The sequence below is a fragment of the Acomys russatus genome, chromosome 14, assembly GCF_903995435.1.
Source record: "Acomys russatus chromosome 14, mAcoRus1.1, whole genome shotgun sequence".
In the NCBI taxonomy this organism is placed as follows: domain Eukaryota; kingdom Metazoa; phylum Chordata; class Mammalia; order Rodentia; family Muridae; genus Acomys; species Acomys russatus.
The window spans coordinates 28614010-28640945 of NC_067150.1; the positions used below are offsets into that span (position 1 = coordinate 28614010).

The window sequence follows — 26936 nt, forward strand, 5'->3', positions numbered from 1 at the left end:
AACTCACTTTGTAGACCAAGCTGGCCTTGAACTCACAGAGATCCTCCTGCTTTTGCCTCCTTGAACACTGGGATTACAGGCCTATGCCACCTTGCCCAGCTTAAACAGAGAACTTTTCACAGAGGAATCTCAAATGGATGAGAAGCACTTAAAGAAATGTTCAACATCCTTAGCTGTCAAGGAAATGAAAATCAAAATAACTCCGCGATTCCACTTTACACCTGTCAAAAAGGCTAAGATAAAAAATACAAGTGGCATCTTGTTCTGGCAAGGATATGGAGCAAGGGGAACACTCTTCCATTACTGGTGGGAATGCAAAATTGTACAGACATTAGGAAATCAATATGGTGGTTTCTTGGAAAACTGGGAATTGATCTATCTCAAAACCCATCTATACTACTCCTGGGCATATACCCAAAGGATACTCCACCATACTACAAGGACATTTGCTCAACTATGGTTACAGCAGCTTGGCTATTACGAAAGTTGTAGTCTTCCTGCAACGTGATGTGCCATAGTTGGTTGATACCCATGGAAAGCCTGCCCTTTTCTGAATAAAGATGGAGGAGGAGGAGATGGGGAGGGCAGAGGGGAGGTAGGGAGAATGAACTGGGAGGACAGGAGGGAGGGAAAACTGCGGTCAGGATGTAAAAAAAAGTAAGTAAGAAAATAAGGTGTGTGTGTGTGTGTGTGTGTGTGTGTGTGTGTGTGTGTGTGTGTGTGTTAAAACCAAAGGAATTCAAAGATGAAAAGCAGTAACCTGGAATCATAAAGCTACTGTTGAGGAGTCCAAGGTCATTTTGATTCTGTTCTGTCACGCAACTTGTTTCTACCTGTTCCCAATGTGCTAATCACACAGTGGGTACTGCACTGAGTTTATTTTCATCCACTAAGATAGCTAACTGATAGGCTTTCCCTTTCTTTTTTTGAGGCTACAGGGGGCTTTAATCTCAGAAGTCATCTTCAGTCCTGAGAAGCTGTCTTGAGTTAACTCTGATTTTTCTTCTGGAATTCTCACTTGGATATTTTACCCTCCTTAATGAAAAATATCCTGGGACTGCTAATGAAGTGTTTTTTCTACCTCTGAGTAGTCCCAACCCTACCCCTAGACACAAAGACAATTGTCACTAAAACCATCAAGCATGGGGTGCCAATGTGACCAGACTGCAAACTGGGGGTGGTTGGTATCGGTCAAAGTGTGGAGAGACCACCACTATGCCTCTCACCATGATGTTTCCTGGGAAGTGGCACATGCAAACCCCACTCCCCTCCCTGCTAGAGGATGATACACAGACTGAAGCCAGCTGTGGCTGGAGAACAGGCCCTGGAGTATGCAGAGTAAAACTGGAAAGGACCGGCTCTAGCTCTCACTGTTCACAGCCACGACTCAACATTTGTGACACCATGCCCCTCCCCCCACTAGTGTGAGCTCATGAGGAGGGAGACTTGGGGTAGAGAAGTTTAGAAGAAGAGCCAAGTGGTTGTGTTTCCAGCCCTCGGGCTCTGGCAGCAGCTCATTATCCACAGAAATGTTCTCGCAGTGGGATGGTCACACTGATGCACCCCAGCTGGACAGCAGCCTACACAGTCCTTTTCTCTATGGCTCCCATGAGCAGGCTGTTGGGGCTCTGGCTAGGATGGTTCCACCTTGACTGCTAAGACCTCGTGGATCTCCTGCAAGGCCTTCTCCTGTAAATCAAGCCACCCCGTCTCCAAGCTGGATACAGAAACCCAACTGCTCTCAGAGGTAGGAGGCAGGGCTCTCCAGAAGAAAGTTAAGAGCAGCTGCTGCCACTTACTGCCAAGGCTAGCTTAGCCAAATCCCCAGGAAAATGCTGCAGCACATGAACATGAAAACACAAACCACAGACAGTCTGCTCTCCTTCCTATACACATGTTCAAACAAAGCTGCCTCCCCAGGCAAGGCCTGGACTTCAGCAGGATGAGGTCATTTCAATGGCTCTGTCTGTGGCTTTTGCTTTCCCTTCATTCTGATGAGCCGGTTTCCACTAATTTCACCCAGATGTGGCCCTTGGGGAAGAGAGAAGCAAGAACAGATCGTGAGTGGAGTGTGTGGCTACGGCTTTAAGAGCCTTCCAGAGCAAGCCAGGTGAGGGAATGCACAAGCCAGCAGGCCCAGCAAGACATTGGGTCACTGGGCTCCTCTAGGAAGCCTACAGGCTGCCCCACCTGCTGGGTCTGTGTTAACAATCCTCTTCTGTAGATGTCCCCTGGCTGTATGGTCAGAGGGCGGAGTGGAGGCTAGCTGTTGGTCACAGGCTCGGGTGAGTTGTCACTGTCCCATACTGTGGGCTGCTGGAAGTATTCATTGGAGGCCTGAAGAGACCAGCATGTGAAGAGTTAACTTGGCTGAGGGTGGGTCCAGATCCTGCCTCTGTGAAAGCACAGGGGAGCCAACTCATCACTCATTGGGAGGCAGAGGCAGGCAGACTGCTGTGAGGCCAGCAGACTGCTGTAAGGCCAGCCTGGTCTACAGAGAGAGTCCAGGACAGCCAGGGCTACACAGAGAAACTCTTGTCTTGAAAAACAAAAAACAAACAAACAAACAAACAGCACTGGGGTGCTGCTGGATACAGAGAAGAGATTGACACTGACTTTAACAGAACCGACCATCAGCAAGCCTGTAGCCAACTCCTCTGTGTCTTAAGTCCAGAAGGGAGCATGTGACAGCACCTGGTAACAAAACCCCTAGGTCTCCTGGTCCCCAGGCAAAAGCAGCAGCTGTGAATGTAGCCACCTGGGGTGGTAGTCTTGGGGGAAAGGAAATAGTGCCATGAGGCAAACAGCTCTCAGAAAAGCTCCACTTTCAGAGAGCTGATCCCCAGTGAGACTAAAAAAACTGCTGAATGACAGCCCTGACCTTAGGGCCAAGAGCCCACCTGCTTCCCCCCCCCCCCCACTCCCCCAGTAGGAAAAAACTATTTTTGGTGCTGAGTACACCAGATCACAAGAGCCGAACACTCCAAAATACAGCACTTCCTTTAGCTTTCCTATTCAAAGAATTTGCTTGGTTCATTCAGAGGAATATGGGTGCAGGTTCTCAACGTAGCACCCCTGAACCTTGATATGGGAAAGAAGGCCAAGGCACAGGATAACTCTCCAGGAGAGGAGCTAGGAATTCTAGGTTGTTACCTACTCAGACATGAGGACTGGAAACAGAACCGGCCACCATCTCGAGTTGTGAGGAGCCATGTGGTGGGACTGGTTGTGGGTAATCAGCCTTTACCCCATGGCAAATGGATAGACCAATTCACAGAGTATTGGGACCTTGTCCCATCTGAGGAAGGCAGAGGGAAAGACCACAGTTCTTCCTGTGGTGGATACTTCTCCGCACCCCAGACCTACTCATTCCTAGAGTGTTCTGAATGCAATGGTTCCTCCAGCATCTTTAAAGAGAGTACTGAAGAGAGAGGCCTTTGCTGTCAAGATGGTTGGTGGAGAGACATGAGTCCAACGATCAGAAGAAGGGACACAGATTTGGGGTCAAGAATCTGAGTTGGGTATCGGGACCTTCCCATCTTCCTTGCAATTATTCTGCTTATTGTCTTCCACTGTCCCTCTCAGGCTAGAAAGCCCTGGCACACTCAGGTCAGAAGCTCTGAAAGCATTGGCAAAGAGCAGAAGAAAACCTGTCCTCTCTATGCAGTGCCACCACCCCTGTAGAACTCATTTCCAGTTAGTTCTGTTAATAAAGCAGTATTGCACAAAGTGAGTTTCCAGGACAGCCAGGGCTGTTAAACAAAGAAACCTTGTCTCAGAAAAACGGGGTGGGTGGGGAGGGGAGAGACAGCAGTTAGGGGGGCATTTCTACCCTGTCTACCTCCAGCCCTCCACATCATTAAACACAGACCATCTGGGAAGAGACTGCACATAGCTGTCCCCAGACCAGGAATCTCCTGCACACAGCCACCTCACTTAATTTAGCACTCACTAATGTATATCCTAGAGCAGCAGCTCTCAAAATGTGGTTTGAAACCCTTTCGGGTGAACGGCCCTTTCGCAGGGGTCTCATATCAGATATCTTGCATATTACAGATTTACACTGCGATTCGTAACAGCAGCAAAATTACAGTTATGAAGTAGCAACAATGGTTGGGATCACCACAGCTTGGGGAACCACATTATTAAAAAGGTTGAGAACCAATGCCCTAGAGGTAGATGTGGGTCATCACAGCTGGAGCACACATGGTTTGGGGCTATGCAATACTTGGTGGTCAACTGATAGGTTCCATCTGACCAGAGTCAAAGGCATGCTGCAAAGGAAGCAACCGAACCTCAGACAGGCTTCTTTTTTTTTTTTTAATTTGTTCCTTTGTCTCACTTGAAGAGTTAGCAACCTAAAAAAAAAAAACTCTCTGTGTGTTTAAGCATCGCATGACTAGTCTCGAAAAACTCACAAATCTAGCCCCACTCCTTTTCTTTTTCCTTTAATGAATGATTGATTGATTGATTGACAGGGTCTCACTATGTATCCTAAGCTGGCCTGGAATTGTTAACCAGGCTTGCCTCAAACTCACAGAGACCCACTCACTTTCCAAGTGCTGGGATCAAAGGCTTGAGCCAGCACGCCCAGTGTACCCCAGTTCTTTCAATACTGATATTCATCTCATTCCTCATCCCAGCCTTTCCTTTTTTGACTTTATACTACTATGAGCATACACATATTCAGTTCTCTTTAAGTACAAGTGGTCATCTGATTCTCCAGGGCCCACATGTGGAGTAGCCCATGACATGCACACAGCATGCTTTACTGACCTCACAGGGTCATTTAGGTTGTTCTTGTTTTGTTCCATCACAAATGATGCTGCAATGAATGCTTTCCACCCCCTTACGCATACAAATGAGCATGTATCTAAGCTAGCTATCAGGAAGTAGAAATGCTAGCTCAAAGGGATGCAGTTCTTACAAAGGTGGGTGTCCGTGGATCTGGTCGTGTCTAATGTTCATCTATACCCACTGCACAGGAGCACCTGGAAATCTGTGCGTGGGAATTAGGGGGATGCTAGGGTCTTGATTCTCTCTGGTGTGCTCTCAATGAGGTGGCCTTCTGTGTGCTATGCTACAGATATCTACAGGGCCCTCAGCCATCAAATGTAGACATATATGGGAGACACTCAACTCCTTTGTAATGGTGACTCTCAGTCATTAAAAAAGCCCATCACGGCAGCCGGGGTTTAGCAGCCATATGAGTTCTCCCACAGCCACAGCAGCACTTTGATGAGCAGCATGTCAACCACCATGGCAGCTCATAAGCTTGTAAGCACAAGCAGGCAAGCTGGCCACCAGGCCAAGCCCGGCCTGGGGCTGGCAAGCGGTGGTGAAAGGTTGACTCTGCTGGGGACAGAGGCAAGTCTAAGGGTGGTGGCAAAATAAATGAAGCGATTTCTAGCGATTCTGAGAGCGAGAGCTTGCCTCTGTGGAAAACAGAAGAGGAGGAGGAGGAGGAGCTGGAGGAAGCTACACTTGGCCAAACTCTACCTTGAATAGCTCTGGAAGCAAGAGAAAGAGAATGCTAGAACTAGTGCATTTGAGGAGAATCAGGTGGTGTGGTGCTTGCTCGAGCAGAGAGGCAGGGTGGAGAAATCAGTGGCAAAGGAGATCTAGGTCCCAGCTCCCAATGACATTCAAGTTTTGCAGGGCCACCAGCTCTCTATCACATGTTCGGTTATCACTCCTGAGGATTATTAAGTGGAGTGTTGTGGAAGCCTTGGTTTATACATAAATATGCTTTTGTTTTAATCCCAGGTGTGGGATTCGGGGGGCTGCTCTAGTTTGTCCACAGCTGCTAACTGCCTACTGAGAGGGCAAGTGATGTTTGTCAGCTGGGAAGTGTCTTGTGTGGTGGGTGTGGTCTTTGCCAACAGGATAAGAGCCAGACTGGGCAAGAAACTGGGGGTTCCCAGAAAGAAGGCTGCTGGTGCTTCCCACGCCCACACCCCCCACCCCACTGCTCCTGGTTACTATTGTGGCAGGATGATGAAAAGAAGTCAGAGATAGCCTTAAAAGAAGTTTTGGACTTGCCTCAAGGAACTGACAGCCCTAAACAGCAGGAAGCAGTTAAGGAAAACTATGTCTCCTCTCCCCACTAACCTTCTTTCTCCCCTACCTGGTGTTGGGGTGTTGAAAGTGATTGGGGTAGAAAAGGGAGAAAGAGATTTAAGAAACCCCAAATAAAAACAGTTGTTTAAAAGTACGCCAAGAGTGGAGTGTAGAGAGTGGGCGGGAGCTGCGTGTGATTCCTCAAACTGAAAAGGGGACCCAGGGCTAGCCTACAGGCCACAGCACCCACATCCTCTGCATGGGCATTTCCTCTGATGGCAAGCACCTTGCCTCTGGCAACTGTAGCAAGCTCATTATAATTTGGAAGGCCCAGAGCTGCCAGCACCTGTACACCTTCATGGGACACCACAGTGCTGTGTCAGGACTGGCCTTCCAAAGAGGTACTCACAAGCTCTACGGCACTTCCTAGGAACACTTTGTGGAATGTAGCAGAAAACTCCTTTGTGGAGACATTTTTGTGCACCCGGATGCTGTGGCTGCATTGCATGTCCTGAGCCGAGAGTGCTGTGTGACACCTAGGGGTTGGGATGGGACTGTGCGTGCGCGCACACGCGCAAACTCCCAGAGGAATCTCAGCTTGTCTTCTATGGCCACCAGTATTCCACTGACTGTATCCATCAAGGAGCGTATGGTGTCAGGTGCGGATGACAGCTCTGTGGTCTTGTGGGGCCTAAGATGTGACCACTTGCCTTCCAGCATGAAGCTCATGGGCTGCATAAGGAGCCAAACCGGAAACAGCCCTTCTGGGCACCGTCTGTGGCAACCCTACTCAATACAGACCATGTGGCCATCACAATGCCTGTGTGCGGCTTTGGCAGTGTGGAGAGGGCGTCCAGCAGCTTGACCTTCTCTGTGACATCTCCTGGTTGGTTTTATTAACAGCCTTAAGTTCTCCAGTGCCGGGGACTTCTTGGGGGCTGGAGTGGGACAGGAGGACAGGCTTGGCCAACGGTGAAGGATCAAAAAGGCTCAGAACTCAGTCTGTATCATCCCACTCCACAGAGTCCCTGCACCCCCTGCTGCTGGCTCCTGACACGCATCCTTATTTAAGTGCTTTCCAGGCCCTGCCCTTCTTTCTGTATTAAAGCCTTCTATTAAAAAAAAAAAAAAAAGCCCACCACTTAGGCCAGGGGTGGTAGCCCACATCTTTAATCCCAGCACTGAGGAGGAAGAGGCAGGCGGATCTCTGTGAGTTGCAAGCCAGCCAGGGCTACATAGTGAGACACTGTCTTTAAAAAGTAAAGAAAGTCCACCGCAATGGCGGTAAAATGATGGCAAGAACAAGAGTGGGAGTCAGGAGGAACGGGACCAGTTCACGTCTTAAAATTGAAGTGGAGTGCAAACGTACAAGACAGCACAGGAGGCAGCTGGCACACGGGCATCGGCAGGCTACGTGGAGAGGTTCATCAGCCCTGTTCAGGGGGTCCAGGAGGGAAGCTAGGTTCTGAGAAACAGCTACTGAGGACAGGAAGGGAAATGAAGCTGAACACTGAGATCAGCTTGAGGGCCGCGTGCAGAACAAGTGCACTAATTGGCTCCATCGTTGTCATATCCCAGGGGAAGCACCTAATGCCAGGTGGAAAGAGGAGGGCTGGCCTCCAAAATATTAAACCGATGGACTAGAGCAGAAGTTGACAAACTTCTATAAAGACCCAGCTGGTAAACACTTCGGGCTTTGTAGGCCAGATCGGGTCTAGAGCTCATACTATTCTTCATTTGGGAGCATGAGCTGACAGTATCACTTGGACTGCAAGAGTCAAGCTCAGTCTGGCAGCCAATAAGCCCCTCTCCCAACCACAGAGTGGCTTCTCACTCAGGGCACAGGCCTGCTGCAGAAAGAGATCAACTCCTTGTGCTGGCAGCTGAAACATCAGCTCTCAAGAATACGCACCCAATGCTTCATTTTAAAGTATGAATGAACTACTGTGCATCACCAGACACTGAGAGAAAACAGAAGCCTGAAGAAGAATGACCAAGATAAACAAGGGAACCAGATCCCAGAGGAATGAAATAGTTTCAGGGTCAGGAGATAATTTAAAAACAACAACTCTAATTAGTGTGTCAGAGAAACCCAACACAATTTAACTTTTCTAAAGCAGGAGCAAGATACTATGAGAACGAAACTGGAGAACCAGAGGAAAGAGCATTTAAAGTATCAATGGCAAATTAATACCTACACTACACCTGAAAGACACAGTGCAGACAATGTATCAAAGTACAATAAGGAAAGACATGGAGAAGGTAAGGCAACTGGAAAGCTCAGTCTTAGAAGTCTGTTCATTAATAGCACACACAAGAACCTAAGTTTGAGTCTAACATGGGGTAGGGGTGTCAAGCAAAAAGAAATGGGTGAAAAGAAATCAAAGAAGTAGGGAGAACAAAATGTGTACAGAGCAGGAGAATGCCCAAAGGCTTCAAACTGAATGGCCTAAGATTACTCAAAACAATAGAAATTTCTACCCAACAAAGGAAACAAAATAAAAACAACCCACCCCAAGGTACCTTCAAATCAATGAGACTCAGGCTGGCACCAGCTATGTTGTCTTTTTGGTTATGAGCCTAGCCTTGACCGTCTGAGCTGTCTCTTCAGCCCTGGCATCAGATAGCTTAACAGTGACACAGACGGCTTGAAATCAACAGGCCAATGTTTTAATGTTTTGAGGGGAAATAAATTCAGTTAGACTAAATCAACCAAAGCAACAACAAAACAGAGGTTTCAGAATTTACCTTCCACACACTCTGAGAAGTTATTTTGTAATTGCTTCACCTAATCAAGAGAGGAAGCAAGAAAGAAAAGATACAGAATTTAGAAGGCACAGTGTGACCTAGGGAAGTTGTGAAAAGAAGCTTCTGGTTGAGAGCTATATAGCATGCCTGCAGCATCAGCTGTCCAGCCTGGAGTAGTAGGAAAGGGCTTTCTGCAAATGGAAGGTGATGCCATGTAGCGAACTGCCAAACTAAAACCACATGTGTGGATCACTTCACGAGCAGGGAGGAAAGACATAGCATTCTTTCAAATACAGTGAAGAGAGGCCTCCACAACACCATGAGAAAAGTAAAAGCTGATTTAAAAAAAAAAAAAAGTGGTTTAGATGTTACTCAGACTAAAAAGAAGTATGATTCAAAGGAACTGCCAGGACCTAGGAAACGAGAATCACTGGACTTGAATATCACAAGCGCTCTACACAGTGTGGTGGTAATTCACTATGAAGGTGGGAAAGAAGCCACAACACTGCACTCTGCTTGAGCATCAGCAAATATTAACATGCCAAAATAAGGCGAGTGCTGTTCAGTGATTTTTTTCAACTTAGAACCAACATTGAGACAAAACATGCAAGATTACCCCAACCTGGCTAGAGATACATATAGCTCAGTGGCAGAGCACTTGCCAAGAATGCTCAAGGCCTCAGTTTCAATGCCTGGTGCTACAAAAAGAATATAAGACCATGTAAGGAAATACACTGGCAATGTGAAGGAACGATACAAGTTTAAAAGACAGTGAGGGAAGTAAGGACATGGTAAAGAGCAGAAGAAATAATAGAACATACTCATATTTTCACCTGATTTGCATTAAAACAAAAACAAGGGCTGGAGAGTTGGCTCAGCAGTTAAGAGCACTGCCTGCTCTTCTAGAGGACCTGGGTTCAATTCCCAGCACCCACATGGCAGCTCACAACTATCTGTAACTCTTGTTCCAGGGGATCCGACACCCTCACACAGACATACGTGCAGTCAAGTCACCAATGTACATAAAATTAAAAATAAATAAATTATTAAGAAAACAAAACAAAATGGCTAGGTTTAATGACACCTAGGGTTTCAAAGGCAGATATATAAAAACTAGGACTGCAGGGAATGAGGAACAAGGAAAAGGAGTTGATACTTTTCTTCTCTTCTTTCTTTTTTTTCCCCCTCTTTTGAGACAGGGTTTCTCTGTGTAGGCCTGGTTGTCCTGGAACTCACTCTATAGACCAGGCTGGCCACAAACTCAGAAATCCACCTGCCTCTGCTTCCTGAGTGCTGGGATTAAAGGCATGTGCCATCAAGCCCAGCGATAATTTACTTTCTTAATGGATCAAGAAAGAATTGAATAATTGAATATTTAGAGTCAATGCTTAGAGGAAGCCACCAGAAGCATGAACCCCAGGAACTTCAGCAGTTTGTTTTTAGATGGTGGTGGTAGTTTTCTTTCTTTTTCAGACAGGGTCTCATTAACACTGATAATGGTATAGTTGCTTCTGAGAAAGGGGGTGGGAAGAGGGTACAGTAGTTAAGGGTCTGTTCACTGCCCACCATAAGCCTCCTGGTGCTATCTGGTTATCTGATGAAGTAATTGCACATCTGACTGACAAATGCCCAACCCTGCCCCAGAGACTTAAACAATTCTGCTGAGCAGTTCAAGTTAAGAGTTATTTACTAATAAAGTCTGACATTTTATTTTATTTCCATTTTGTCACAGACATGAGGATAAGTTGGTTGACAAAGTTCCAGAGACCTCCGACTGTCCAGCATGGTCTCTAGACACTCACAACAGCTATTGAAGCTTTGCTTGACCAAGTTCCAAAAATCTCTGGCTGATCACCACTACCCTTAAATATTATGTATGGTCCAGCGGTAATTTTGTCTAAAAATCTGCCTTTTTCTCCTAAAACTGTCTTTTTTCTTTATTTCTGAGCCCTAATGAGAATCATACAGGAAAAACTTTTTCCCACAGAGAATGCTGAAAGAGAGCATCTGGCCAAAGGCTTGAGACAATGATAGAGTTTTCTGCTATGACTGTGAGCACCTAAGCAGAAACTGCATGAAAGAAAGTTAAGACCTTGACATAACAGTACCTGGCTAGATACTGTTACCTATAGAAAAGTTTTAAAATCTGCTTTGAGAGCAATAGAAGGTGGGCTTGGAACGTCATGCTTTACAGATATTTTACAATAGAGGACCCCTTGCCAGTTAGCCTAGATTTGGATGCAGCACACCTGTTGGTTTGGAACTGGGAATAAGTTGGTTTTGGTTTTGTTTTTTTTTAGTTAGAGAACACTTAGCTCAAACTATGTTGTTATGACAATCTTGTAAACACAATGGCTTTAGCCCAGGGAAATTTATAATTAAACTTTCCCAAGTATTGCTTAAGAAATGATAATTGGGTTATGCTGACCATTGCTTGGATACTGATTGATATTTGCTGTATGCTTTATTGTAGGTTATACAGAACTGTTTGTATTTCCTTGTTAGACTGTTCTCTTTGTCGATTTTTGAATACCCTGTTGATTGTAAAAGATGGAAAAAAGATCATGATGTAATCTGTAATGAAAAAATTGGACTTCATTTTAATAAAATACTGGGGTTGGCTTAAGGAGAATGGCAAGCAAGTAACAGACACGAGAGAACAAGCTGGAGTGAGATGGAACGGCAACAGAGATAGATAGATGAGGAACAGCAAGAGAGAGGGTAGAAAGATGGGTGACAAGCAGGAAGAGAGAAAGAAAGATGGGTGACAACAAGCAAGGAGTCAGACAGCAGGACAGAAACAGAGACAGACAGACAGAAAATAAAGTTCTCCTGGGCTTTAAGACCTTCAGCTTGTACCGCATATGCCTGAGTTTCCAAGAATTTCTTTTTCCGCCATTCCTCAACCTCTCCTCAACAACTAGTTCCTCTAGCTAGTTGTTCAACCAACGGTTGGTTTCCCTTAACCAGCTGGTCGCTGCCTGCTCAATTCTCCCTACCTCAGATCCACCTCTCTTCTTTCCTCTTCACTGTTTCCAAGAGCTGGCCTTTGGGGGCAACATCATTCAACTTGAGACTCTATGGTCTCATATGATAGAGAGACCTTCTTAGGTGGGCAAGCCAGCTTTCTGACTCCACACTTGTCATTCAGAGAAACTGAGTCTCCACAATTCAGTGACTTTCTCTGGTCCCGTCTCATGTTAGACGACCATGGCATGCTGGTAGTGTTTTGGCTGAGACTTGTCTGGCAAGACACTCTCTTGCTGGCCACCGTTCAGATAACTCTTGTCCCTTGGCTCCGCTGCAGTAGAAGGGCTGCCGAGGACATCACAGCAGAGGGGTTGAGAGGCTTGTGCCAGTCTGTGCTGGAGAGGCTCCAACGGACTCGGGCACCCAGGCTGCTTCCAATGGCTGGAGGATCTGTCACAGTGCTTTATTCTGTCAGGGCTGGCATCATCTTGGGGTGCCTTCCAGAATAGCACAGGGCTCCCTTATCTACAGGAGAGAAAATAATCTGGCCTGGTCACTCCTCTGCCTCAGAGAAGAGGAGTCATGCAGAAACAGAAGCCTGATAATGTCCAAAATCTAGAATGTTGAAATTCAACACTTTCACTTTTAGCCACAGTGGGGGTGGGGGTGCAAAACCAAAACCAAGCAAGAATGAGGATGGAGCCATTCTAAAGTGTGGGGAAATATTTTAATCCATTTAGGAAAGGGCCAGTTTTTCTTATCTATTAACTAAGAAACATATGTTCATACCCATAAAAAGCAAGTCTCTGTCTGTCTGTCTGCCTGTCTGTCTGTCTGTCTCTTTCTCACCCCAGCTATCTGTATATGTATGTGTCTCTCTGTGTATGCAGCATGTACCACTTAGAGACTAAAATAAAAAGAATACCTGTAACTTAGAACAAATGGTTAAAGAGGCAGAATGTTACCCAAACTCCTGGGCCCTGCCCCACCATTTTGATTCCAGGATTAATTATTTCTTTCTTGTCCTCCGAGCATTATTACAAACGCACACATGCCTAAACAGCATACTGTTTGGATCTGCTTGTTCATGTCACCTGAAGCACACAGCATGTGTACTTCCTGCTTTCTTGCCCCATGGACACATGCAGCTATATTTCACTCCCACTGCCAGAGAGCTAGTCCCCTGTGGGACTATACTTGGCTCCTGACCTTCTCTACTGCTATTTGGATAATTCTAGTTTTTCCTATCATGAACAGTTAGTTCTTCATGAACAGTTCTGTCAGGGAAACTCTTCTGAGATTAGCCAGTCTTTTAAAATGCTCCTCCCAAACAAATCCTTCCAGAGTTTGAGTTTTGCCTCTGCAAAGAGGACAGAGTAAAACAACTTGGCCTGTGGGTTAAAGTACCGAGTGTTCTAGGCAACCAACAGAGTGCTTCCCAAGATCTCATCCCTCTGCTCCCTGTCCAGGCCTCTCACACAGACTCCTGTCTCCTCCAGTAAACCCGAGATTCCACACCCTGCTTTTATAACAGGTAAACAATCGGCCTTTTTAAAGGCAGTCTGTATTTCTGAGCCACACCTCTCGCCTACTGTCTTCACCCCCTCCCCCTTTCCCTGGGTGAGAAGAAATACAGACCTCAAAGAAAGACTCCATTAACAGGCTATAGGAACCAAGGAGGAGCCAACACAGGCTCTGCCCTATCAGATGGCGCAAGAAGACCAACCACATGAGATACCAACAGGCTGGCTCACGGGCTCTTCGTGTTTGCCACCTACCATGATGGGGCAGGCCACATTTCCTGTGTGATCCATCAAGGATCAGATAATGGGAAAGCTGCAAACGCAGTTAAGCGCCCTCAGAGCTGTACCATATGCCTGCTGTAGTGTTAAGAGTTTTGTACACCTTGCTTATCTCAATGGGTTGGAACCCATGGCATCACTTTAGGTTAACCCAGCATTTCAAAAAGGAAGCAAACAAGACTTGAAACAAGTAGAAAACCACTGGTAATTATATCATAAAGTCATTTTGTTTTGTGTAACTTCTGGTCTACTTATATTCATGTACATTTATTTATATGTGTAAAGGCATAAAATAAAATAATCCCCCTCACTGAGGACAGAGACTGAAAACTGTTGCAAAATACTTCCTTATCTATTTCATAGCCATCCCATCTAGATGGTTCTGTTACTAGCCCAGTTTAACAAAAAAAAAAGCTAAAGTCACTTCTCCAACTTCCTCTGTGTCCACGTCTCAGCCACTGTTCTCACCTGCATTTCCAACACAACAGCCTCCTTTCTGTTCCTCTTTCCTCTCCAGACCACATGCTGTTCTCAAACCTAGAACATTCTCCCCGTATCTTTCTTGGGCTGCTTCCTTCTTAACCGTCAGGTCTCTGCCTGGTCTATGCCCTCCACTTGCAAAGCCCCCTTGGTCCCACAGTCTGGGCAGCTCTCCACCCATGGCCACTGAGACACTGTTTACTTGTTTGTTGTCTGTTTTCCCCCAAAACCCCAAAGAGAACTGACACATGTTGTTTGGACTCACACACTAGACCACTGGAACAGAGCAGAACTTCAGTTGTTAAATGAACAAAGAACGTCCTGGGGCTTTTTCAATGCGCAGTGTCAGGGCCAGGACTCCATGCCTAGTCTGCCTGAGCCAACACTTACACCTTATCCTGTACCATTAGGAAAGTGTCCGCTCTGGGGTAGAACCTAAGTAAGCCTAGTTCCCAGGTCCAGGCTCCTTTTGTGGTGGTACTGGTAGAAGGAACAATGAGAGACTCTCAGAGGCTGCCTCCTCTGGTCAGCTGAGAAGCTGAGGGGAATTAATGAGAGAGGAGACTACACACTCTTATTAGATTTGTTCGGGGTTTTGTTTTGTTTTGTTTTTTGAGGCAAGGTAGGCCTGGCTGTCCTGGACTTGCTTTGTAGACCAGGCTGACCTTGAACTCACAAAGATCTGCCTGCCTCTGCCACCCAAGTGCTGGGATTAAAGAAGTACGCCACCACCACCCTCAGATTTGAACAAGAAGAAAACACTGCCAGGCACTGAAGAAACACCACAGGGAGTCAGCCAAATGCATGGTTTATGCTGAGTCTAGGACAGCAGCCAGCTCAGAAAGAAAGGGGGGAGCTCTCTTACTCAAGTGATATTATGGGAAGGAAGGCTAGAAAAGCAGCCAGAGATCAGCAAAAAACTTCAAAGATACAACTGTGTACTGGGCAAGAGGACTAAGGTTGCAGGAACTTCACTTTAAGGCACATGGGGTAGGCCACAGTGAGCTGTAATCCTCAATCTCAACAGAGGCAGGGCCACACGAGGCTCCAGGTGGAGCCTGACTAGGATGCCCAGAGCTGGAGTGCTAATGGTTGGAATACTTTGGTAACACTGCCACCTTGTGGCTAAGGAATGCCTGTCCCACAGGAAAAGGAATCTTAACCATTACTCTACTTGTACTGCTGACATCTGTTAAAATTGATGTCAGTGGGGCTAGAGAGATGGCTCAGAGCACTGGCTGCTCTTCCAAAAGTCCTGAGTTCAGTTCCCAGCAATCACACGGTAGCTCATAACCATCTATAATGAGATCTGGTGGTCTCTTCTGGCGTGCAGGCATACATGCAGGGAGAATACCGTATACATAATAAGTAAATAAATCTTTACAAAAATTCATGTCTTCAAACATTACTTTTGATGCCTATTTTTTTTTTTTTTTTTTTTTTTTGTAAGTAAGCCAAGCCACTGGGTAATGGGGCAACCTAACTCCAAAACTGTGAGTTGCGGGACTCCAAGCCACCTTAAGTAAAGGGGGTCTCAGTCAAACGGCCAGCCAGCACTGACCATTTTAAATGCTCCACGGATGACATGAAGAAACTATGCAACAATCACAGCTAATTGCCTGGGTTCCTGACGGGCAACCTCAGCTACCTTTGACTATTTCAAATAGCCCATAACAGACCTTTTGCTATTATAACCTTTGCTGAACTCTGCGATCACTTACTCACTAGGCCAGAAAGGGAGCACTTACTCTAGTGACCTAGCAAAAGGAATACATGTGATGGGCACGAACACAAACCTTCATCTGCATGTGAGGTGTGCTTGCCTTTTCCTTCCTTCTCTGGCTGTGAGCAGAAATTCAGTTCACTCAAGTAAACAGAGAGACAATCACCAGCTCCTGAAGGCACACTCACAGGCACAACCATTTCAAAGAGTGTGCACCAGACTTCTTGCCATCACAACCCTCAGTGGGTGTGACATCCTATAACCAGGTCTATTCAGCTAGACAAGGAGCATTTATCCTGATGAGCTTGCAGAGGGACTCTGCTGTGACTGGTACAAAAGAGACAATGCCATGATTCATGGGCACACATACTTTCATTTGCATGATTGAGGCACCATCCCCTTTAGCTATATAAGCAGGCAGGCTAGGAGACACTCTTCTGCCCAATTAGACCCAATAAATATCTTCTCATAAGTGGTCTTTTCTTGCCTCCTTTTGTTAATGCAGCTGAGCTGGCAACACAAAGAGGAGCAACAGACACAGCAGAGCGGCAGCAACCACAGAGGGGTGGAAAGGCAATGGCAGTGACAGCTGAGCAGTCCCGCAAAAACAGCACGGCACTTGGCTGCCTGACGGCGGAAGAAGCAGCTGGGCAGCTCAAGAGTGGACAGAGCAAGAAAAGAAGAGTGAGAGAAACAAGAGGTAGAGAGAAGGGGACTAGAGAGATGGTTAAGAACACTGGCTACTCTTCCAGAGGACTGGGGTTTGTTCCCAGCTCTCACTTGATCCAATTCCAAGGAATCTGATGCCCTCTCCTGGCCTCCAAGGGCACTGAACACACACGGTGCACAGACATATATGCAAGCAAACACTCACATGCATAAAAAAAATAAACTTTTTTTTTTTTTTAAGTAGAGAGAAGACAAGAAGGGGCAGAAGGTGAGAAGGGATAAGAGAGTGTAAGGGGTCAGAGAAGAGAAACTACAGGCTCCGACTGCTGGAAGAGTTCCAGAAAACTGTCAATTCATTAAAACCAACATTCTCAGACACCCTAAGCCAAAAGCTGTAACACTGGCTGGTATTGACACTCACTGAACTAAGGGTCCCTGAGGCCCTGAACAAGGACTGGAACAGTCCATCTGCAAGCCTGTGTGCCCGCTGCCACAGCTCACTGCTGTCAAGCCCTGGGACATACAAAAGCTGATAAAGGCCAGACTCTGTAGCTCAGCTTCTTCTCAACTGCCCATGACTTGTTTTCTTCCCTTTCTTTTTGTCGTGAAGAGGATTAAACCACATGGGTGCAAGCACTCTACAGTTAAGCTACAACCTCAGTGTCCTTTCCCTTTTAAGATAGGGTCTCACTAAGTTGTCCAGGCCAGTCCTTAACTTGCTCTATGGCCCACACAGGCCTTAAGCTTTCGAGCCTTCTGCTTCGGCTTTTCAGGAGCTGGGACTACAGGCCTGTACCCAAAGCCTCCATCCAGGTGGAAAGAATCACAGCATTTGTCTCTTTATCTCTTCATGGCCCTCTTGCCACTGCCTAAACATCTTACTGGACTCTAAAGCAATGGTACTCAGCACTGGGCCCAGCACATCAAAATAGTAATAGTAGCTACAACTAAATAGGTGCTGACTATCTCTGAATAAATCACACACTGTTTGGGTTTTTTGTTTGTTTGTTCATTTGTTTGTTTTGGTTTTCGAGACAGGGTTTCTCTGTGTAGCTTGGCTGTCCCTGGACTCACTTTGTAGAGCAAGCTGGCCTCGAACTCACAGGGATCTGCCTGCCTCTGCCTCCCGAGTGTTGGATTAAAGGTGGGCACCACCACGCCTGGCATAAATCACATACTGTATTCTTGAATTTCACCTATGCAGTACCTATGAAAATTTCAAATACAAACTACAAGTACATTTATTTCGATACCAGCTGGGAGATCTTTGAGAGGCCAAGGACTGAGAAATAATGGCAGGCATCCCCAGGAAACAAAGTGTCTTTTAAGGACCAGTATCTTTCTAATTATTATGTGCATACAACTTGGAGGAAGAGCTGGCTAGCACATGGGCTCCAGTTCTATAGTCTGCAGTAGGGTCTGGGATTCTGTGCCTGAGAAACTCCTACGCAGTGTTCACAGTACCATTCCACAGACCACATTCTGAATGGCAAAAACTTGCACGATGGGCTGAGAAACTATGTCCAGCAGGTCCTATTTGACCTACCGCCTGAGCGAATACCTAGCAAGCTGGAAGAGACACATTAGTTTTTAGAGGGGTGGAGGAAGAGAAGGAATGAGGAGACCATCCGTGCCTCACAAAGCCTAGAGCGTTTACTTTGGTTCTTTATAAAAAAAAAAAAAAGAGTCTGCCAAATTACTATTTATGAAGTCACAGGGACTTCAGGGACAGGATAGTCAAACAGAGGAGAAACACAGGTCAGGCCCTGAAGACAAATGTTATGACTTCCAAATCTCCAGGCCAGGACTAGATAGGGAAGGCAAGCCCACAAAACACAGCACATGTGCTAAAGAGCCAGGGGAAGGAGAGCTCCCACCCCAGGCTCCCAGGTAGGTATGGGTGAGCACAGGGAAAGAGTTATGGAGGCCTGGGCGGCGGGGTGGGAAGGAGCCCTCACCAACTGCCACTATCAATACTCATCCAGGAACAAAACAAAACCAAAAAACCAAATAACAACAACAACAAAAAATGGAGCGCAGTGGCCACTACCACTTATGCACAGTGTCATAGAAGTGCCATGGAGAGGGAGGCAGCTTTGTGAATGCTGCAGTGCTGATCCCAGCAGCAGCAGAACCTTCTGAATTCTGGTTAGGGGTGGAGAAAATAGTGGGAAACGGATGACAGTAATGGTCCAGAGCCTGTAGTCTGGTGGCTTCTGTAAGCCAGGCCTGGCCACAGTGCCTTCTGTCAGGCTTCTGCTGCCTCGTGCCATGGAATAGATTTACTTAAAGGTCAACACTTATGAAAATAAATACAGCTGTCCATTCCATCGACTTAAACCAAAGAATCTGGCTGCCTTTCCGTGAAACGCAGGATCTTGTGCTGTCTGCTCTGAAAGGTTTGTTTGTCTCACATCAAGCGATCACATGTATTTTTCAAAGAACAACAATCGCCCTCAGTTACAGAGCTGTAGGAAATACTATAAAAAGACATTGGGACAGGATATCTGGAGAGCCAAATTGTTCTTAAATGTTAAGGGGTAAATAAGAATACACCGCACAGCTAGGTGTGGTGGGGCACGCCTTTAATCCCAGCACTCGGGAGGCAGAGGCAGGTGGATCTCTGTGAGTTCGAGGCCAGCCTGGCCTACAAAGTGAGTCCAGGACAGCCAAGGCTACACAGAGAAACCCTGTCTCAAAAACAAACAAACAAACAAAAATACACCACACAAGGATGTGACCAAGTCACCATGTGCACAAATGTAATTCTGAAATATCCTGGTTGGAACCATTAAGGTCAACTCATTTCTCTCATGTGTTGCCAACAAAATTTTGACAGATCATGCATTGCTTGGAGCATGGCCCCATATGTTCCTGCCCTACTCAAATTCATCCTGCCTAATCATACCGTTTGTCTCTTCTACCCGGAACTGGGAATCTTCATGAAGTAACTACCTATGCAGTATCCAGCACCCTGCATAGCACGTGGTTTGAGAGTATGGTGAGCAGACGCAGGTAGATCTCTGTGAGTTCAAGGCCAGCCTGGTCTACAAAGGGAGTCAAGAACAGCCAAGGCTACACAGAGAAATGCTGTCTTGTCGGGGGGGGGGGGGGGGCGGGGGGAGTATGGTGAGATCTCAGCCTACTGAAATACTTCATTTTCCTGCCATCTGTTGTGGTAGCCTACCCTGTGCATTGTAGGATGTTTCCCAGCATGCCTATCCTCTACAGATTATAAGTCAGTCAGTAGTGCATGCACAGCCAGTTCTAGCTACCAAAACTGTCTTGAGAGATGGCCAAGCTCTCTGAAGGGAAACACCCTCCCTCTTTAATTTAGAACTACTATACTAAAATTTCCCAGTTTGAAAGAGGGTCTATCCACCACCGCCCATAGTTTCTCCCCACTCCATCCTCCCCACATGCAAGCATGACAGACAACACGTGCTCACCACTCAGATGCCTTGGAGGAAACAGGTTATAGGTGCTGTAAACATCATTGGAGAACTGAAGCTTGAGCTCAGGGCTCCCCGACAGGAGCTGCGCCACGTGTTCGACCTGAAACGGAGTCTTCTCCAGGATCACAACAGCATCCTCTCCATGTGTGTCCCCAGAGTCCTCATTCACCTGCAGGCAGAGATATCATCAGTGCGTGCAAGGGCAGCGTCTGCAGAGCAAAAGGCTTCCGAAGCCTCTGAAACCCTAGCTCTTGGGACTAGGGAGAAAGTTTTGTTAATAAAATGCATTCCGTGCAAGCATGAGGGCCTGAGTGTCCATTTACAGAAGCCATGTAAAAAAGCTGGGAGTGAGAGAAATCCTATCTGGGAAAAAAAAAAAAAAGCTGGGTGTGATGGTGCTACTTAAAAATCCCAGAACTGGGAAGACAAAGATAAGTGGACCCCTGGGGATGCTGGCTAACTAGCCTAGCCTAATTGGCGAGTTCTTCATCAGTGAGAAAGCATGCACCAAAAAGCAATGCAAACAAGCAAAAAAAAAACCAATACCTGAAGTTGACTTCTGGCCTACACACACACACACACACACACACACACACACACACACACACACACAGAATAAAGATAAATAAATAAAAAGAAATCCCAGCACTTGTGACTCCAGGGGCTCTTAAGCCACAGCACCTGTGTTTCTTTCCCTGCGGGCTCCCTTCTGAGGAAGTACAGCACTCTTCTTCTCCCAGAAAAGACACCTTAATCCAAATCCTTGTGAAAATTCTCAGACCTTTCTTCCAAAAGATTCAGTTTTTCAGCTGCCATCTATTTTAGGTTTACAAGACCACTAGAGAAATTAAGTGACTTGTTCAAGGTCACCTGAACAGTGTAACAAATTAGAATCCAAGCATCTCTGCTAACTTCCAGCTGGAAGTCTCTTGGACCTAAAATCTTCAGTAAATGATACATACTGAACACAAAGGGGCTAAGAAAACCAGACAGGACCTAATAAAAGACAGGAGACACAGAGAGACATTGAAGCTACGTCCCCTGATCCTCCCAAATGTGAGCTCTTGCAAGTGGTTCTTGTGTTTGTGGAGGCTAGAAGTCAAGGTGGGGTGTCTTCCTCAATTGCTCTTTACATCGTCGTCGTAGTCATCATCATTATCACAAGAGACAGTATCTCTCAGTGAGCATCATCGTCATCATCATCACTAGAGACAGTATCTCTCACTGAGCATCATCGTCATCATCATCACTAGAGACAGTTTCTCTCACTGAGCATCATCGTCATCATCATCACTAGAGACAGTATCTCTCACTGAGCATCATCGTCATCATCATCACTAGAGACAGTTTCTCTCACTGAGCATCATCGTCATCATCATCACTAGAGACAGTTTCTCTCACTGAGCATCATCGTCATCATCATCACTAGAGACAGTTTCTCTCACTGAGCATCATCGTCATCATCATCACTAGAGACAGTTTCTCTCACTGAGCATCATCGTCATCATCATCACTAGAGACAGTTTCTCTCACTGAGCATCATCGTCATCATCATCACTAGAGACAGTTTCTCTCACTGAGCATCATCGTCATCATCATCACTAGAGACAGTTTCTCTCACTGAGCATCATCGTCATCATCATCACTAGAGACAGTATCTCTCACTGAGCATCATCGTCATCATCATCACTAGAGACAGTATCTCTCACTGAGCATCATCGTCATCATCATCACTAGAGACAGTTTCTCTCACTGAGCATCATCGTCATCATCATCACTAGAGACAGTTTCTCTCACTGAGCATCATCGTCATCATCATCACTAGAGACAGTATCTCTCACTGAGCATCATCGTCATCATCATCACTAGAGACAGTTTCTCTCACTGAGCATCATCGTCATCATCATCACTAGAGACAGTTTCTCTCACTGAGCATCATCGTCATCATCATCACTAGAGACAGTTTCTCTCACTGAGCATCATCGTCATCATCATCACTAGAGACAGTTTCTCTCACTGAGCATCATCGTCATCATCATCACTAGAGACAGTTTCTCTCACTGAGCATCATCGTCATCATCATCACTAGAGACAGTTTCTCTCACTGAGCATCATCGTCATCATCATCACTAGAGACAGTTTCTCTCACTGAGCATCATCGTCATCATCATCACTAGAGACAGTTTCTCTCACTGAGCATCATCGTCATCATCATCACTAGAGACAGTTTCTCTCACTGAGCATCATCGTCATCATCATCACTAGAGACAGTTTCTCTCACTGAGCATCATCGTCATCATCATCACTAGAGACAGTTTCTCTCACTGAGCATCATCGTCATCATCATCACAAGAGACAGTATCTCTCACTGAGCATCATCGTCATCATCATCACTAGAGACAGTTTCTCTCACTGAGCATCATCGTCATCATCATCACTAGAGACAGTTTCTCTCACTGAGCATCATCGTCATCATCATCACTAGAGACAGTTTCTCTCACTGAGCATCATCGTCATCATCATCACTAGAGACAGTATCTCTCACTGAGCATCATCGTCATCATCATCACTAGAGACAGTTTCTCTCACTGAGCATCATCGTCATCATCATCACAAGAGACAGTTTCTCTCACTGAGCATCATCGTCATCATCATCACTAGAGACAGTTTCTCTCACTGAGCATCATCGTCATCATCATCACTAGAGACAGTTTCTCTCACTGAGCATCATCGTCATCATCATCACTAGAGACAGTTTCTCTCACTGAGCATCATCGTCATCATCATCACTAGAGACAGTTTCTCTCACTGAGCATCATCGTCATCATCATCACTAGAGACAGTATCTCTCACTGAGCATCATCGTCATCATCATCACTAGAGACAGTATCTCTCACTGAGCATCATCGTCATCATCATCACTAGAGACAGTTTCTCTCACTGAGCATCATCGTCATCATCATCACTAGAGACAGTTTCTCTCACTGAGCATCATCGTCATCATCATCACTAGAGACAGTATCTCTCACTGAGCATCATCGTCATCATCATCACTAGAGACAGTATCTCTCACTGAGCATCATCGTCATCATCATCACTAGAGACAGTATCTCTCACTGAGCATCATCGTCATCATCATCACTAGAGACAGTTTCTCTCACTGAGCATCATCGTCATCATCATCACTAGAGACAGTTTCTCTCACTGAGCATCATCGTCATCATCATCACTAGAGACAGTATCTCTCACTGAGCATCATCGTCATCATCATCACTAGAGACAGTTTCTCTCACTGAGCATCATCGTCATCATCATCACTAGAGACAGTATCTCTCACTGAGCTTGGAACTCACCAATTCACCCAGTCAATGAGCTCCAGGTATCTGCTTATCCCTCACCCCCACCCCACCCCCAACCCCCATACACTAGGGTTACAGCAGGACACCATCATACCCAGATTTTTACATAGGTTCTGGGAATCCAAACTTAGGTATTCACATTTGTGTTTCAGGTGCTTCTCTGACCGAGCCGTCCCCCTGCCCCAGGAACAACTTCTTGAAATTGCGGGTTTCACTGGCGGAGATCATTACAGAAAACCACAAGGGATCAAACTGCAGAGAATAAGTGACCGTGTGCTATCCAGACCCAATTGGTACAATGCAACTCCTGCATCTAAGGTTCAAGATTCACAGTGGAAGAGAGAATGGAAAGACTCCAAGAGTCACAAGAAGAGGAAGTCTTCTGTGAGGCTGTGTCTCTAGCAATGTCAAAGAAGCTATACCCAAGATGTCTCAGCAACATGGCTGCCTAAATAAGACCTAAACAGGATGGCGCCAACAGACATGCTAACACGAAAGGGAGGAAACCCACGGGGCCTATACCCTAGACTAAGAAGTACAGCAACTAAGAAATGCTGAGAGTAGGCAGCACAGTCTTCCCCACGGAAGAATCCCCAAATCTGTTACCCAACACCACGAGCTCAGCCTGAAATCATAAACAAACTATATTTATATAATTAGGAATATATGTGTGTGTGTATACATATATGTATGTACATACGTATGTGTGTGTGTGTGTATATATATATGCTGTAAAATGTGAGGGTCGTGGAAAAACTAGGCAAGAATAAAAGATATCCCAACACACAAGGAGCAGGAATTAATTCACAGGCAAATGCATAAGGAATGGGAGGTGGTTTTGGCAGTGCTCTCCTGTGCTGCTCTGCACAGCTTTACCATGGTTGTAGATCTAACCACACAGCATTTGCACTTTGTACGGATCATGGTATCAAGCCACGCAGCATCCACAAATCCTGCCTTGAACACCTTGGTTAAGATGCAAGACTTCCATACCTCATGATCTGAAATATTTTCACTGTACATACAAAGTTTTCTTCTGCTCTTAAGTGGCTTGGCCACAGAAAACATAATCCTGCCACTTTATAGTACATGTTAATGCAAAGTAGCATTCTCAGCTCTGTTGTCAAATCAAAATACTGACCAACCCGGAAAAACACTCAAAGTGCTCTCTATCTTGCAGTATTAAATAGTCAAGATCTTATTATCAGCAAGCACATGCATGTCATTAGCATGTAAATTTGCTTACACCAAAGAATTGTTTATAAATTACTTTCTTTATGATTATCAATAACTATTTGATTTGTATACCCATTTTGTATGCCTATATACCCAGGGTTGTGTAAAACATTCTCAGCAGAATGAAGTCACGAGTGGAAGTCTGAAGCCCCGCATTCTAGAGAAACTCAGGTGTCTGCTTTGACTCAGCCTCCTCAGTAGTTTGGGATGATCTCCAGCTCTTCCCTCCGACTAGACAGCTAAGCGCACTGCGTGAGAGGCAGCAGCCTATCTGCCGTCAACAGACATGCTTTGCAGCCCAGGAGACCAAGAACAGGAACTCTCGTCTCCACATCCCAAGCACCTGCCTGGGTCCCTGTCACACGTGAGAGCGCACAGCATGTGGAATGGGTTAACAACTTAGGCTGTGAAGTCTCATAAACCAAGGACCACATTTCACAGTTATCATTTCTAAGGACAGGGCCCGGAGCAAACGTTTGCTGAGTTCCTGGCGTCTTTACACGTAAAATAAAATGATGATGAATGGATTGGGGACTTTAACACGTGGTTTTAAAACTGGCAGATATTTCAAGGGAAGAAGGAAATGGGACAATCAGACCTAGACGTGTGTATTCCTTTAATTCCACAGTAATCGTGTCGCTCCACGCATGTGGTGGTGGTACGCTCCACCTTCCCCGAATAATGGGATAGGTAGTTCCCAATGGAAAAAGTTCCGCTTCTGACCGAAGGTTGGTTCCCTCCTTCCCGCGTGCCCCGAGGTGTTTAGTGGTACCTTCCCATGCAGGAAAATAATTTTGTCCCGCGCAGACTCCCTCAGCACTTTTTGTACTCTAAAGCCGGAGAACGGTAAGCGGACAGGGGCAGAGGTACCATTGCCAACGCCTGCTTCCTTCTCCTCGGTGTTGGGGGTTTCTGCCTCCTCTGCCTCCGGTTCGCGCTTTCTCTTGAGTTGAGGCGCCGTATCCGCCATACTGCCTAGGAAGAGCGGTACCCGCCTGCACGCATGAGCCGCTGCCTACGCCCCTTGCCGTCCTTCCTCACAGCCTGTGAGGGGCTGGACTTCAACACCCGGCATGCTCCGCGCAGGCAAGGCCGCTACTCCATTTCCCGGCATGCTTCGCGTCACAGTCGACTTCTGCAGCCTTTACCCCTGTTTGGGTGGAGGGTCCTCCGATGATCTTTGTGGACTGGCAGATTTCGATCGAATCACTGAGCCCCTGGTCCTGCTGGCAGGCGATGAGGACCTAATGTGGCGGGCTATAGGTGTATGACGGTGAACTACCTCAGCAAACCTCAGCCCAGCGCCTGCTGTGGGAAACCAAAACACCTTGGAGTCAGTATGATGGACACACAGTGTTAAATTGTTAAATTTGTTTTGTTTGACAGGGTTTCTCTGTATAGTCCTGGTTGTCCAGGAACTCGCTCTGTAGAACCAGGCTGGCCTCGAACTCACAGCGATCCGCCTGCCTCTGCCTCCCAAGTGCGAGTATTAATGGCGTGCACCACCATGCCCAGTGGCAACTCCAAATATTATCAAGAACATTGTTCCCTTTAATTTGGCAACTCCAAATATTGTCTGCCAAACGTTATTTTTGTCAATATCAGTGAGTTTTAATTTTTCAAGTAAATGTAATGGGTATGGCACAACTCTTTTTTTTTTTTTTTTTTCAGTTCTTAATATTAACAAGATATAATTTTCTGTATGTTTTAGTAAGTAAAAAGTGTACCATGTTTTAATACTAGATTGAGTTTTGGATAAGAACACGAGCTGGGTATGACTAGTTGTTTTAGAAGTAGAAATACTTTTGGAGAGCTGAGGAAGAACATATGGGAGTGGGGGCTGGGGAACCTGGAAGCTGGTATCGTTATTTGCAAGTTGTCACTTGTCCTCACGCTCCCTCATCTTCTAGGAATATACAATATGAGGTTATCAGTTATGTGTAAGACCAAAAGGAAATGTCCCACAAGGCCAATGGCAGCAAAAAGCCTACTTAGTTACAGGACCTTGTTCTTATGAAAATTTCTGAGCATTTTTCCAACTCACAAAAATGCAAAAAAATGGCCAAACATGGTGACACATGTGTTTAATCCCAGCGCTCCACAGGCAGAGACAGAGAAATTGCTGAGTTCCAGCCAGGGCTACACAATAAGACCCTGTTTCTTGAAACATTCATTAGTTTGGATATTTGTAGCCAAGCAAGGAAGAAACTATAAATTCTAAACAACGTCAAAAATAGTGAGTTAGCACCTTGGTAATCGGTATTGCTTGCTTTCTCTTTCTCTTTAGACAGGGTCGCAGTAGTAGACCTGACCTGGCCTGGCCTCGAGTTCCCTGTGTGTATTAGGCTTGCCTTAAACTCAGATCCTCCTGCCTGTGCCTCCTGGCTTCTGGGATTAAAGACATGTGCCAGCACACCCAGCTCCAACATGTTTT

The 26936-nt window shown here is 46.0% G+C and overlaps 1 protein-coding gene and 1 pseudogene across 1 annotated transcript in view; one reads left to right on the plus strand and one right to left on the minus strand.

Annotated features, from left to right (window-relative positions):
• Dcps (decapping enzyme, scavenger) overlaps positions 1 to 25531 on the minus strand; it is a 53691-nt gene extending 28160 nt beyond the window's left edge. Inside the window, exons 1-2 of the mRNA XM_051156144.1 lie at positions 25275 to 25531; positions 19902 to 20076 (exon numbers count right to left, since the gene is read on the minus strand). Of these exons, the coding sequence (XP_051012101.1) occupies positions 19902 to 20076; positions 25275 to 25472 (373 nt within the window). The 5' untranslated portion in view covers positions 25473 to 25531. The remainder of the gene's footprint in view (positions 1 to 19901; positions 20077 to 25274) is intronic.
• On the plus strand, positions 3088 to 7114 carry LOC127198694 (U3 small nucleolar RNA-interacting protein 2-like; annotated as a pseudogene).
• Positions 25532 to 26936: the final 1405 nt, after the last annotated feature.